The sequence below is a fragment of the Phoca vitulina genome, unplaced genomic scaffold, assembly GCF_004348235.1.
Source record: "Phoca vitulina isolate PV1807 unplaced genomic scaffold, GSC_HSeal_1.0 scaffold5, whole genome shotgun sequence".
Taxonomy (NCBI): domain Eukaryota; kingdom Metazoa; phylum Chordata; class Mammalia; order Carnivora; family Phocidae; genus Phoca; species Phoca vitulina.
Window position 1 is genome coordinate 18013842 of NW_022589708.1, and position 16028 is coordinate 18029869.

Sequence of the window (16028 nt, forward strand, 5' to 3'; positions counted from 1 at the left end):
ACATAATGCATCAATATCACAATAACATATTGTTATTAAAAGCTCAAGCAGAATTCTAAATTTTCAAGCATTTTTAGAAAAGCAAACTACTGATAATAAATTGTATTTACAGAGAACTCTTATCTACTTTAATGAATTGAGAAATCTAGCATATTAAGACATCAAGAAATGATTATTTAAATGATTTAATTATAGCACGTTTTTCTGCTGATAATGTTACTAATTATACTTTAATAAACCAAACCTAACAAAACAATTAGAGTCCAAATGTTTAACATAAAAATCCAATCTTATTTGGAGCTCAGACTAGTATTTCAAGTGTAATTTCTCTGTTAGTAATTTATTCTGATTTTTGTAGTTCATTAAAATAAATCAATATCTACCTTACAAATAAATTCTATCAGTTCAAGTTTTTTCCACAAAATATTAACAACAGCACAAAACATTAAAAATATTGAGAAACATTTTAAATGATTTAAGTTGATGTGCCCCTTCCTGATCAAATTTAACTACAAGGTTTTCAGATTGATTCATAAAGAAGGCTTATAAAAATATTATTGAAGTGGAAAATATGTAGCAATCTTATGAATAAAGAGGAAGAGTTCAAAGAGTACTTCTGTATTGCACTGCTGCCTATGCAAAGCCTAATGCAAACAAATGAAAGCAATGCCATGATATTATTATTTTAAAATCTTCAAGATTTTGGTAGATTAGATCATTTGGGGGCAATTATTGATTCTCTCCCCCATCCGCATCCCTGGAGGAAGGATATCCTTTTCCACTGCTTGACTTTGGTATTTGCTGTCCGACTTTGCTTTTTGGCCAAAGGGGAATCTTACAGGAACAAACACAGAAGAAGCTAGCATGTTTTTGCCCAGGCGGGCTTGTGCTCCTGACTTCTACCATAATAATAATGTGCTTTAGGTTCTGTGATCTGAGGAGGATGACCAACATGTGTATTAGATCTGGACTTTAAGCAAATCCCAGCCAAGCATGGCCTAGATCAGCTGACTTGTAGCTGACCACAGGTACAGGAACAAGAGAAAAAACTTACTGATATATCTCACTGCACTTTGCATGTTTTTTTAAAGATTTTATTTATTTGACAGAGAGAGAGAAAGCACAGCAGGGGGAGCAGCAGGTAGAGGGAGAAGCAGATTCCCCGCTGAGTGCAGAGCCCAGACATGGGGCTCGATCCCAGGACCCCAGGATCATGACCTGAGGTGAAGGTAGACATTTAACCAACTGAGCCCCCCAGGCGCCCCTTGCATGGCTTCTTAACCCAAGATTATTGTGGCAATAGCCTGACTGCTACAAAGGTGTTATCGTTGAACATTTCTGTTATTCAGTCATTACATCCACTATGTACATGTTGCAATATCTTTAAAATAAATCATAACTACGTTCTAATTGAAGTAAGTTTTACGCAGTATTTCATGAAATATCCTCTGGTAATTTGTCTTATATTCAATCTTAATTGAATGCCTTCGAGGTTCCTGAAATTGTAACTAATTCTCTGAAGCTAGATCAGAAATCTTAGTATAAAATCTACAAACTGAATCCCTTTATCTTTTTATTATGGAAATCTTTTACTATAAGTAGGTGTGGTCTTATTCAATTTTGTAAAACTACTATTTAGGAAATAGCCTGATCCATAATTGAGCCTCAATAATATTGGTTGAATAAAGTAAAGCGATATTGTCAGCCTTCCCTTCCCTACGTACTCGGAAGCAGACCACATCCTAACTGCTATAGGCATTGCTTCTATAATATATTCACTCTTATCAATGCCCTCATCCAATCATATTTTGTATTCCCTGTATCATTAACAGACCTGGCACCTAGTAGTACTAAAACAATGCTTGTTCAATGAATGAATGAATGGATGAATGAATAAAACAGAACAAGAATTGTGAAACTGTAATCTAAGATTGAAGGTGTAGTATTTGTAATTAGATTGATTTTAAATAGTTTCTCTTAGTATTTGATAATTGGGAAGATTCATTTTCCTGTTCCATTTAAATTTTACATAGAGTGATCAACTTAATTATAACTTTCATTTATATAGTCAATAGATATATATTGAACATTTCTTATCTTTCCATGCCCTCTGCTAGTCACAATGAGGAAACACAGGTATATCCCATGACGTAATAGAGATGGTAATCAAAAGGCAACACAAAAGATGTTCTACATAGAGGCTTGTTTTAAATGGATAATACCTGGAATATTGTTCCTTGTTACAAATCCAAGAAATGCATTGATAGGTTGAGATGCAATACATTTTAAAGTGTCAGGTAAAGAGGTTTTTTTAAAGAACAGTTGAAATATGATGCTTCAATGAATTAGCATAGAAACAGGACAAATTCTCTAGTTATGAGCATATTTGTGAAACAGACATTGAAAATTAGTTTTCCAATAAGGCTATTGTGTTCTTGGATGAAATATAATAATTTTGCTACTCAATTTTCATCAGTGAGAAAACAGTGCAGTTACTTAAATCAGAATTTAAGTATACGCATGATATGTGTGAGTCATGTTTCACATTTTCTAAGACGGGGAATTATGAAATTTAAATTCTATACATTTTAATGGGTACAAACCAAATACTTAAAAATTCTTAAGAATTAGGTTTTCATTCCAAGATCTGTGAAGGGCCTTAAGAACATATTTATTTTTTAGAAATGTAAACTTTTCTGATAATGTGATTCCTTTACAAAAACCTTGAAGAGATTTTCCTATCATTAAATTAAAAATGAATGTGTACAATAGAAAGTCCCTAAGATCAAGTAAATTTAGCAACTATCTTGTTTTGTTATATATATATATCTAGTAAGTTCAAATTAGACTTATATAATTAAAAGCTGACAAACTCATTTGCTTTTATAAGATAAAAAGAAAAGAAGTGTGAAAGGGAGTTAAATTAGATTTTACCATCTGTATAATGAGTTTCAGGCCTTGTTTGATAATAAATTTCCAGATATAAAATTTCAAAATGGTCATTTTCAGAAATAGTAACTGACCTGCCTTGTAAAATGTATATAAATGCCCATTCACACTCATTACTATAAAACTCATGATTTGTTTTATTCCTAATGAAACCGATTAACTTTCCATCATATCAATGTGAAAAACATAATAAATGCAGAACTTACATTCATAAGACTTACCACATTTCTTAAGGTTATTATAATTCATATTTTAATTTTATCATAGAACTTTTACTTAGTTTAGTTTTTAATGAATCTCTATAGAGTATTTATTTCACTTCTTCAATATCCTGTGCCTAAGAAACTTTCCCATTGATCCCCTGTGACCACATTCCTCTACCCTCAGCCTACTTTTGAGATGCATTTACCGTTCCAAAACTATAGGGGGCCATCTGGTTAAGTGCTCCTGAACCGCAAGAAATATATCCAGAAACTGCTCTGTTCTGACAAATTACGTCTTCAAACACATTCATAAAATGATATTTAAGTAATTACAGAGTACATTTATTGAGTCTGCAAAGCATTACGGACTCTTAATACACCTGCAGAAGGCTGAGACTATACATGAGCCAGTTAAAAATTATGTATGGCAAAGGAATGCTTCAGAAAATCAGGTGAATTACTTTTTGCATGCCAAGTTTTGGTGTATTTGGAGTCAATTCCTGAGCACTGCCAAGAGAGGACTGTACATGGCCCAGAAAATCATAAACAACAAGAGAAAAACTGAGCTGTTTGGGAAGCCTTATGAACTACTATGACCCTAGGAACCCAGAGTTCAATGAAGGTGGTAGAACTATGAACTTGATTTAACATCCAGAAAAAGGGGACACCTGGGTGGCTCAGTTGGTTAAGCGTCTACCTTCAGCTCAGGTCATGATCCCAGGGTCCTGGGATCAAGTCCCACATCGGGCTCCTTGTTCCACGGGGAGCCTGCTTCTCCCTCTAGCTGCCACTCCCCCCCTGCTTGTTCTCTCTCTCTCTCTTTGTCTCTCTCTCGATCTCTGACAAATAAAGGAATAAAATCTTTTTTAAAAAATCCAGAAAAAGCTAGAAAAGAGGTTTCTCTGGAGCTTTTAACCAGCACAAAGAACAGCCACGTTTAAGCCAAAACATTAGCAATGTTTGTGAGATATAGCTCAAAACATTAAAGTCAGAATAGGAAAATAAAGGTTAAGATCAGAAATAATAAAGAATAGCAGACCAACCAAGATATTTGGGTAGAGAGAAAGAGGCCACTGTTGATAGTATCTAATACCCCAGTGTTTTAATTCCTTAATTCTTCTTTTCTAAAAAGTGCTCTCATAAGTCAGTTACAGAGTGCCAAGGAGACTACAGGAGTACATGTTCTTTGTCAGAAAGAAATGAAACATAATGGATAACCAGGACTTACAAAGAAAAAATAGATAAAATTGGGGTTTTTTTGCAAGTAAAAAATAATAATTTGTTGTTGCTGTTTTTAATTTTCTTATTTAAATTCAATTAGCCAACATATAAACATCATTAGTATTTGATGTAGTGTTCAATGATTCATTAGTTGCATATAACACCCAGTGCTCATCACATCACATGCCCTCCTTAATGCCCATCACCCAATTACTCCATCCCCTCAACCCCCCTCTCTTCCGCAACCCTCAGTTTGTTTCCCAGAGTCAAGAGTCTATCATGGTTTGTCTCCCTCTCTGATTTCTTCCCATTCAGTTTTCCCTCCCTTCCTCTACGGTCCTCTGTGCTATTCCTTATGTTCCACATACGAGTGAAACCATATGATAATTGTCTTTATCTGATTGATTTATTTCACTCAGCATAATACCCTCCAGTTCCATCCATGTCGATGCAAAAATAGGTATTCATCTTTTCTGATGACTGAGTAATATTCCATTGTATATATGGACCACATCTTCTTTATCCATTCATCTTTTGAAGGGCATCTTGACTCCTTCCATAGTTTGGCTATTGTGGACATTGCTGTTATGAACATTGCGGTGCATGTGCTCCTTCTTTTCACTACATCTGTATCTTTGGGGTAAATACCTGGTAGTGCAATTGCTGGGTCATAGGGTAGCTCTATTTTTAACTTCTTGAGGAACCTCCATACTGTTTTCCAGAGTGGCTGTACCAGCCTGCATTCCCACCAACAGTATAAGAGGGTTCCCCTTTCTCTGCATCCTTGCCAACACTTGTTGTTTCCTGTCTTATTAATTTTTGCCATTCTAACTGATGTAAGGTGGTATTTCATTGTGGTTTGGATTTGTATTTCCCTAATGGCAAGTGATGTGGAGCATTTTTTCATGTGTCTGTTAGCCATTTGTATGTCTTCTTTGGAGAGGTATCTATTTCTATGAGGCCAGCATTACCTTGATCCCAAAACCAGACAAAGACTCCATCAAAAAGGAGAATTACAGACAAATATCCCTGATGAACATGGATGCCAAAATACTCACCAAGATCCTAGCCAACAGGATCCAACAGTACATTAAAAGGATTATTCAAAACGACCAGGTGGGATTTATTCATGGGATGCAAGGGTGGTTCAACATTCGCAAATCAATCAACGTGATACAATACATTAATAAAAGAAAAGACAAGAACCATATGACCCTCTCAATTGATGCAGAAAAAGCATTTGACAAAATACAGCATCCTTTCTTGATCAAAACTCTTCAAAGGATAGGGATAGAGGGAACATATCTCAATATCATAAAGCCATTTATGAAAACCTACAGTGAATATCATTCTCAATGGGGGAAAACTGAGAGCTTTTCCCTTAAGGTCAGGAACATGACAGGGATGCCCAATCTCACTACTACTGCTCAACATAGTACTAGAAGTCCTAGCCTCAGCAATCAGACAACAAAAAGAAATAAAAGTTATTCAGATTGGCAAAGAAGTCAAACTCTCTCTCTTCACAGATGACATGATACTGTATGTGGAAAACCCAAAAGACTCCACCCCAAAATTGTTGTTATTGTTTTTAAAGAGAGAATGAAAAACCTAGAAGTAATAGTTGAAAGAACTGAAACAATGAGGAGCTTATCTGTGGGGAGAGTAGATGTCAGGTTTATGTAGAAAAGGGGAGCAATTAGCTAATGAGGCTGGAGATATGGAAGACAAGATCATGCATGTCCATATAAATCATGATGTAGAGTTTCTCTTTCATTTTTAAAATTATATTTATATTTATCAGAGTAATAAACATATCTAGTAGAAAACTGAGTAGTACCAAAAGTCTTATGTTAAGAAAAAAATAGCATTTCTTTGCCCAAGCACTTTACATACCATGTTTCCTGCTCCTGTAAGCAGTAATAATCAACCTGATTGATTTTTCTAGCATTAACCTTACGTGTCTATATAACTTTTAGTAAATAGGCAGTTTTTCTGTTTCTTCATTGTCAATTCTTGACAATAGTTACTGACTCCTTGTTATACCACCAAGTCCCCATTTCCTTTTCCCATACAACTAATACAGCTTTAGCAAAGTTTTGATTACTGTAATGTCTACAAGTATATTATTTACTTCAGAGCAATAGTGTATTGTGATTATATTTCTTTTCCTGTAAAGCTTTATTCCCCATAATCCATAATTGCCATGGTACCTATTGATTACATAGCTTGCCTTGCATCTATCACATCTATGTCTCTATCTAATTTTTTCCTCAAATGATTTAGATCTGTGAAATGCTTAGTAATTTCTTTTCCATACACTCCAACATATCACTTTAAGCTACTGATTTTTTTTTTTCCTTTTTAGCTTACAAAATTCCCTCCCACAGTCAACCTTTTCTTTATTCTGATGTTTTCAATATAAGTTTCCTAAACCCTATTATCTTATTATTTCTCAATCACTCCCACTGCCAACACCTTTCTACAAAAGGTATAACAAAATATGTATCTGTGTATCCTTACTTATCTGAAAATCTTTTAAATTTATTCTTATACTTGATTGCTAGTTTAGTTGGGTATAGAATTTCAGGCCAGAAATCAGTTGCCTCATAATTTGAAGGTATTGCTTTTCCATTTTTGTCTAGTATTCCTGTCAATAAGCAACTATAAATCTAATAGCTATCTTTACATGCATTCCTGTGTATTTTCTTTAGTTAGTTTCTTTCCCTGGAAGATTTTAATATCTTCTCTTCAGTATTCAGAAATTTCACAATTATTGTGTGTGGTATATGTTTCATTCATTGTCATGGCCACTTAGTAGGTTCCATTTGGAGTCATGACTCCTTATTTCTGAAAAAAAATATTTGATAAATTTCTTCTATTAGTTTGGTTCTTTTCTGTGAAATTCTTATTACTTGAATCTCCTGGAGTGAAATTATAATGTCTCATCATTTTACTATTTCCTTCTCTTTTCTGTGTGTGTTATTATTTTTTAGGATATTTCCTTGGCTTTATCTTCAACACCCTTCCGTTGAGTTCAATTTAAAGAAATTAAAGAAAGGTACAAAGATCTTGGGGTGGAGTAATCAGAAACTTTGGTGGGAAATCAAGAGAGTGAGAACAAAGAGATGATCAACAGCATAGATAAGTGATATTAAATGCTCAAGAGAGATGACAACTGATAAAAGCCTATTAGATTCTGAATAACAAGAGAAAGATAATCAGTGAATTTAGCAAGAGCATTTCAGTGGAATGATGGAGCCAGCAATCAGACAACAGTGTGTTAGGGAAATAACAGCAAGTGGGTCAGGAAGTAAGAGGGCAAAGACTGATAAAACTTCACAGGCATTTAGATATTAAAAAGTAATTGTCTTATTTAGCACAGTATTAGCAAAACCATCAAGGTCAGGTAGGATAAGCCTTCCGTATACTACCAATAGTTATTGCCAGTATAAGAGAATATTCTATATACAAATGAAAAGTGATGTCAAAATAAAATAATGAAATACATTTGTTAATATTTATTATGTAAATGACTCATACAATATGTGATCTTTTGTGACTGGCTTCTTTTACTTATGTTTTCAAGGTTCTTCTATGTCGTAGCATTTTATCCATATGAAGTCCTTTTTACTGCTGAACAAGGTTTCATTTTACAGATATATAATATTTTATTTATCCATTCATCAGTTGATGATCATATGAGTTGTTTCCACTTTTTGGATATTATGAATGATGCTGCTATCAACATTCATGCACAGGTTTTTGTGTGGACACATATTTTTTTCTCTCTTGGGTATATAGCTGTGAGTAAAATTTCTGGCTCACATGGTAACTCTATGTTTAGTCTTTTACAAATCCATCTAATTATCAAAGTAGTTGCACGGTTTTACATTCCACCAGTGGTATTTGAGAGCTTCACTTTCTCCACATCCTACCACACTGATGATTTTTTTATATTTTTGATTATATAACAAAAGATGTTAATTAAGGTGACTATAGACATACAGCTAGTACCTACAAGAACTGGAATTTAGTCATATGCCTTGTCCTAACTCAAAACTCATGCTCTTTAGCATATTGCTATATTGTGGCCAGTGTGTTTTATTGAAATAAAAGGGATTTTGTTTTTTGTTTGGGGGTTTTTCTTTTTTTTCTTTTTTTGGTTCTTTGACATTACTGAATGGATAGATAATAACTCTCAAAGGCATTATTTTTCTCACTTGTTCTAGTTTCTGATAATATAATGCTATACGTTTATCTTTTAGATTTCATAATTCCTAAAAAAATTTAAATACCAATAATTTCAATTTTTTACAATAAATCTGAATTATTGTGGGAGGTGGCTATAATTTGGAATGTCATTTTGTGAAATAAAGCATATTTCATGTTATATTTTAACAGAAAGATTAAAAGTCTTAGCCTATAAATGACTAATCACCAAAACATAAAGTATAAAAGTTCTAGTGCTCAAATTCTTTCAGTATAGTTGATAAACAGAAAACCTGGTAAATAAGTGGCTCAAATCTTAATAGGTAGTAATAACATGTAAGATCAGCAGCAGCCAAGTGAATATAAAGTAAAATTTTATCCGACATAGAACAATTACATACTCTTTAAATTAAAAAAGAAAAAACAATGGCCAACCCAAATCCTCTCATTTCCAGTTGATTGTACACTAATTGAAATGGTTGGTTTTATGCTGACAATTGATTTTTTTTTTAATGAAATGGCCAATAGTGAAGTCAGTGCTTTATATTACACACTCCAGAAAGCAAGCTTCCATTGAATTTACTCAGACCAACTAACTGCTAAATTAGATGGCCATTCAAAGTTATTGAGTACATTTCAAATACTTTCTTCTGAATCAAAAGATAACTAAATGTGTTTTGGTTACTACTGCACTGCTAATGTAAAATCATAAGGTATGTATCTTTCTGGAATTTTAATATGGTAAGCCTGGGAACATGACATTGGTGTGTAGTAGAGATGAGGAGCAAGGAGTCAAGGTGCTGTGGTGAATTTCCTGAGCAAGAAAAGCAGTCTGCAGAAGGGAAGGAAATTGACAGAATCAGCTGACACCCCTGACCAATCAATTATGATTGACTGGTTCTGCATCACTGTTATTAGTTATTACCAATAAGAAGAAGTTTCTAAAATGTGTATTAGATTAAGTGTTTTCATGAAAAAAACTTAGTTTTCAGAATTCAGAAACTGACATTCTAAAAACCTTGTGCGTTTGGGGGTGTTTTTTTGTATTTATAGACACTAACCTTAGAACTATCCATTAAGATTTAAATCAGAATCTCTTCTCACTCCATCACAGCTCTAAAGTTTCTATTTATCATATCGGTATTCTAGGAAGAGAATGGGAAAAAAGAAAAGAGGCAATTTAGTGCCATCCTTTCCTACATGAAATAAGAGAGTCCTCATCTCTGCTTGAATCCAGTAGGTTGTGATTATTGAAATACATATTATAAGATGTCTATATATTTTGTAGTTTCAAGCAAATGGTTATGATTATTGCTTTTTCTCACATTTAAAAACCAAATTTATTTTACACATGAAGACATATTTCCAAAGAAGTTTTAGTCTCTATAAAAATGAATATTTAATAGAAACTGATAATATTCTCTTATGTATTGGAATTATTAGGTTTGAAGAAATAAAATGTTACTTAAATCTACTACTTTTAACAACACTGTAGCGTTTATTGGTTTTGCAATAAAAGAATTATAGAAAATTGCTGTGATATTACTTTTTATGTTTCATATTGAAAGTAAGTAAAGTGATTTCTAAGCAATTGGTCATTATCGTTCATAACTAACCATACTCAGGAGTTAGGCTTTTAACTGCTGACATCATTTTGGTTTTTTTAGGAAAAATGATAGATGTTATTTAATGTTTAAAGATAAACTGCTGCAAACATGATTTTTTTCCTGACAACTTTGCCCTAAACAAACCTAGTCAAATATGAACAACAAGGAGTTTTAAAGTGAGTTTGCTAAGAGAAAAAAATCTGAATTAAAATCTTCAATCATTTCCTCAGTCAGTATACTAAGAGAAATCAGGTATTGTTTCTAATCTATTATTAAAGGGCAATTCAGTTTGATGCAAACATCTCAGAAAGTTCATGTTAACCCTTTAAAAATTCTCCTTTTAGAAAATTCCTCACTTGCTCTTGACTGCGCCGTACTCATCACTGGCAATTTTCAGCAGTTCAAGCGTTGTCTCCCTCAAGCACAGGTTTTAAAATGCAGGAAAGTGCTGGAAAGTATGTTAGCACAATGGCTTCTCCAGAGAAAGGGGTGGAATGACAGATGGTGGGAGGTCAGGCATGACTTTCTTCTTTTCTCCACGCTTCCTATCCCCAATTCAGAAGGACTTACAGAGTCAGTGAGGGGACTTCGAAAAAGTGCCTGAGATATTCCCTGAGGACCAAGCTATAATCCCTAAATCCCCATTTATATCAGATCTTCTGAGCAACTTTTTTTTTTCTTGGTAGGATTTAAAAATAGAGGGCTTTTCCTAAACAATGAAGTAAAGTTCTTTGTTTTTGCTAGGACTTTTCTCTGGAAAGCCTTGAAATTTTTAGCAACTATTTTCTAATTAAAATATTTATTTTGGCCATACTTGCAGTAACTGCAAGTGATAACAGCTCAAGCTAACATGTCTAAAGGACCGTCTAAAGGACTGCTACTTTGGTCTCTAGAATTCCATGTGATTTTCCTACCACCAATGTGTGGTCACTGCCAAGTTCCCAACTATACCCTCAACATGCTGAGAAAGTTGACAAATATCCCGTGCTTCACGTATAAATTCTTACAATTTTTCTGGATAAAAATCTAGCAATACTTATCAAAGTACCTAAGATTATTAATGAACAGATTCTTGGTTATAACCATCTAGAAATATATCATAAGGGGAAAAAGTGGTAAAAAGATTCATATTAGGAATATTAGGAATATTCATATTAGCAGTACCTTATTATTGTGAAAAATTGGTAACAACCTAAATATCCAACTTCAGTTTGGTATTAAATAAAATTATAGTCCTTCCATATGATAGAATAATATACATGCACTAGCAACCATATTCCTGAGTATTTTATGCTATGGAAACAAATATGTTATATGTTGCTGGGTGAGTACTTTGGGACACAAAACCAAATGCACTCTTTGATCTCATTTTGTTTTATAAAAGAAAGTCAAAGTTTTGATTTAATTATATGTATAATTAAGTACAGCAAAAGCCTACAAGGCTTATTTCCTGAGATTGCTTGTTTTATAAGTGTTAGAACATTTATTTTCCCCCTTTTGTACAATTTTCTAAGATAATAAAATTCAATTTCTTATAATGAACATTGGTTATTCTTCAGTAAAAGAAAAGTTCATGTTATTAAATACCTTGTCTGCCCTACATCAACTGTCTAAGTAGCTACATGGTATCACACACATTTAATAAATGCTTTCTCCATTCCTAGATTTTCTGAATACACATCTTTCATATGATTCTGCTGTTTTATATTCTCCCCTAACAGTTTTGTTGCGAATTAATTCTCTAAGAAGAAGGTGGCAACCTCATAGTCCCATGACTTAAATACTATTTAACACCGATGCTCCCAAACACGCACCTCCTGCTCTGTGGTTGCCCCTGAATTCTGGTTGTATCTCTCGGGATTCTGAGGCATTTCAAATGTAACAAAACCATAATTTCTAATCAACCCCAACAACTAAACCCCAGACTTGCTCCATTTCCAGAATTTCTTGTTTCATTAATGACACTATCACCCCACCAAAGGCAGTTCTCATGCTTGCTCTCCCCTCTCTATCCCATTTCCAATCCATCAACAAATCTTGACTAACTCTCCTTCCCGTATTTATCTAAATCTCCCTGCTTCGCATGTTGGTCACTCTTCTTATTCTAGTCCCAATAACCATGATCTTCTGCCTTTATTACTTCCTTCCTCTATTTTTGTTCTTCTTCTACTTTGGTCCATTTTCCAAAGTGAAGACTAAATTATCTTTACAAAACATTAATTAAATTATATCATCCTCTGCCTACAGTCTTTGGTTTCCCATCCCACTTAGGATAAAATTTAAACTCCCTGCTGGAGTCTACCAAATTCCCGTTAATTCAGAGTATCTCTCTCTTTCTCTACCCTCCACTCACTCTGTTCTGGCCACGTGGCCTTCTGTTTGTTCTTCAAATACAATAAACCTATTTCTGCCACAGGTCCTTTGAATGTAGTATTCCTTTTGCCCCACACACAGATCTCCCAGATTTTTCTGATTCCCTTCTTCTCCTTCTTCAGTATCAACCCAAATATCCACCCCCACTTTTGGTGGCCTCCACAAGCACACTCTTCTTAAGTAACTTTTCCTACTTCATCCTGTTTTGTTCGTTATAACATTTGTCAGCCGACAGTTATTGTACTTACATATTTTTTCTTAGAATGTAAATCTCATGTGAACAGAGTTGCGTCTGCTTTGTTCACCCCTTTAACCCATAGTGGGAACTCAGTAAGTACTGTTTGAATATTTTGAATAAATTATTAAGACATTCAAAAAGTACCATTTTTCAAAGTAAAATTCCTACCCACTTGTTTAGTGACTGTAACTGCAGAAGTTACAGGGCAGAAAATGAGGTGCAGCTCAATGACAGGCCAAAAAGGAAGGTGTTTGGAGGCTAATGTATGGAGCCAACTTTTGCTAATAAATATGGCTGGTTTATTTCCCTATATTTACATAGGGCGAAAAGGACAAGAGGAACATTAGCTTATCCCTACGATGAGAGATGTAATTTTCATTGTTAAATGCACTTAGTATCTATCACAGTAAGAAATAGATTGAATTCTGTGGAAACACAAATAAGTGTTCATCTAAATCTACAGATTAAATTCTGAACCTACTTCTACTTCCTCCCTTTGTCTCACACTACTCCCAAATGAAGAAACCATTGTTTATAGAAGACAATTTTCTGAAACTTTTCAGACCTGACACCATGCTAGGTCTTTATAACTCCCCCCCTCATAGTGACAGTATAATAGCCAGCCCGGCCAGGGCACACATATATGATTAGCAGTCAGAAGTCTAGCAAAATCAAAAATGTTTCTTCATCTTTGGGACAGCTGGCTTAGGAGAGAACATGTTCTAAGACATTAAAGGTGAATATTTTCATGACACCTGTATAAAATGACTTTCTGCTATCTTCTCTAAAAACCTAAGTTTCAATCTTTATCCTATAGACTTTAAAAGATAGACCTCAAAGGTAACATTTTATATCATAGTCTCTTATAGTCCTAGGACAAAACTTAAGCATGAATAATTGGAGATCTGCACACTAATATAAAGATGAAAGAATGGGACTCAATTTAACACAAGAGCTAAAAAAAAAAAAAGTGGGATTATTTCCCTCTGCCATCTTGAAAAGGATATGGCTTTAAAACCTATGAAACAAGAAGACAGTGATGTTATGCTGGATGGGCAACATATCAGTGAACCCTCTTCCTAAGAGCTTTTATAAACCTTTATATTTTGACTATCTACTTATTTCTTTGTGAATATAGTTTTCTTATATCTGTGGACTCATTCCTATATAGCAGCTCCATCCTCATTACCTATAACAAGGTTTCCACCAACTTTCATCATGTATATATTCCATAAAGTTTGAACACACACCTACTTGATATGTGAATTTATGTATTTCTACCCTAAACACATGTGCCATTGCGCTGTTACATATTTTATACACTTTCCTACAACCAAATACATTAACATAATGAGACAGAATAAACAGACACTGAAGTTCTATTGTTCCTTCCAGCCCTCCAGTCGATTGGTTTATGCCCTCTCTGGGGGAATGTTTAGCCCCCTTTGGAGACCACTAAGATTTTATCTCAAGGAAAGGAACTGATTCATATTAAAGCTCTTTTGATTTTATGATCAATGTGCACTAGAGTTCCTGAATAGTCTAGATCTGCATACCTTATTATACCATGTTACAATGCATGAAGCTATGAGGTGCCAGCTAGAATAAGATATTTGTTCCTCCAGCTGCAGGTAATATTGTTGGCTGCTGGTAACTCAGAGCTGAGTTAACACTCCCCTGCCTCCACCCTAGTAGCCCTCATCCAATTACTGGTCCAATAACCCACACCTCCTTGTTTCAGTTCAGGCCAACTGGAAAGGGCCATCCTAGCTCCAGAGTTCCTACTGGACTCAGAAGAAGCTTCCATTATTACTACAATTGCACTCTCTTGCTCTCTCTCTCTCTACAGTGCTACTTCCTCCAGTCCTTCATTGATTGCAAAGGCACCCTGCCAAAAATCTCCTGCACACAAATCTCTGTTGCAGAGCCTCTTATGTGTTGAGTTCCTAATAGATTGTTTATTGAGCCACTGGAAATTCAAGAATTAAAGTAATATCCTAAGTCCTTCTGAATCCCCGTTAGTTTCTGAGTCAAGATGAATTTCACCTGGATGTCTTCTTTGTTTTTCTTATTATGGAAAATCAAGGTTCCAAAAATTGGACAGGAAGAGTGACCTCCTTCTTCTAAATGCCTGAGTGACATTTACTGATGGGCTTAATATCACTGCTTCTGAGAACAACAGATCTCCAACCTGATCTCAGCCATTCTGCCCCAGACTGTGGTCTAATTCATACTGCTCACTCTGATGCCTCCTTCAGGGTCACTTCAGCTCCTGACACAATCCCAGTTCCACTCAGGTTCAAGAAATGTTAGAGCGCTTGACCTACTGGCAGCATAAAGCACCTACTTACTTTACCTGGGATATATCTCTCTGAGAGAATTGGTTTAACTCACTAGAGGCTATGAGGTTTAACGCACTAGTAGTCAGGACACCATTTTTCTCTTACACTTTTCTCAATGGAACTTACTTGGTTCTGCCATCCAGGGTGAAAGCTCTGTTTTCCCAATGCACCAGTCATAGAATAAGCAAAGTAACCATTATTGCTTCCTGGAAGGGAGAGATCTATGGTATTGGACATAGTGCCCCTGTTTACATTTTCTTTGATAAAGATACAGACTTTCATAAAAATGGAATCCTAAGAACTGGCCCTACATAAACTTAAGTTTTGCAAAACAACTATGAAAAGCATACCAATGACTCTAGATTTTTTTTTTTTTTTTTTAGAGAGAGAGAATGCCTGTGAGCAAGGGGAAGAGTGGTGAGAAGAGGGAGAGGGAGAGAGAGAATCGCAAGCAGGCTCCATGCCCAGTGAAGAGACCCACATGGGGCTCGATCTCATGACCCTGAGATCATGTCCTGAGCCAAAATCGATTTGGATGCTTAACCTACTACTGAGCCACCCAGGCACCCCTACAATATTTTAATATTTATAAACACTCAATACAATGCTTAGGTATAGTTTCTGACATAGAATATCAGAAATAAGAAACCATCCAAGGTTTTACTTAGAAAAAATGAGAATATATGCATAGATAAATTGTTATAAAAAAACGAATACCTAAAATATAGTCCTTCTTACCCCAAACTCCAATAGATGAAGAATGGAGGATGGCCATTACAGCATGTAATATAATATTTGATTCTAATTAAAAGATTATTCAGGGCGCCTGGGTGGCTCAGTCGTTAAGCGTCTGCCTTCGGCTCAGGTCATGATCCCAGGGTCCTGG

General features: G+C 34.8%; 1 protein-coding gene across 7 annotated transcripts in view; it reads right to left on the minus strand.

The window, feature by feature from the left end:
* GPC5 (glypican 5) overlaps positions 1-16028 on the minus strand; it is a 1360202-nt gene that overhangs the window by 897614 nt on the left and 446560 nt on the right. Inside the window, exon 7 of one of the 7 annotated variants that reach the window (XM_032402778.1) lies at positions 8137-9727. The exons of the other annotated variants lie outside the window; for them this stretch is intronic. Within the exon in view, the coding sequence (XP_032258669.1) occupies positions 9683-9727 (45 nt within the window). The 3' untranslated portion in view covers positions 8137-9682. Of the gene's footprint in view, positions 1-8136; positions 9728-16028 lie in introns of those variants that run through there. 7 annotated transcript variants of the gene reach the window in all.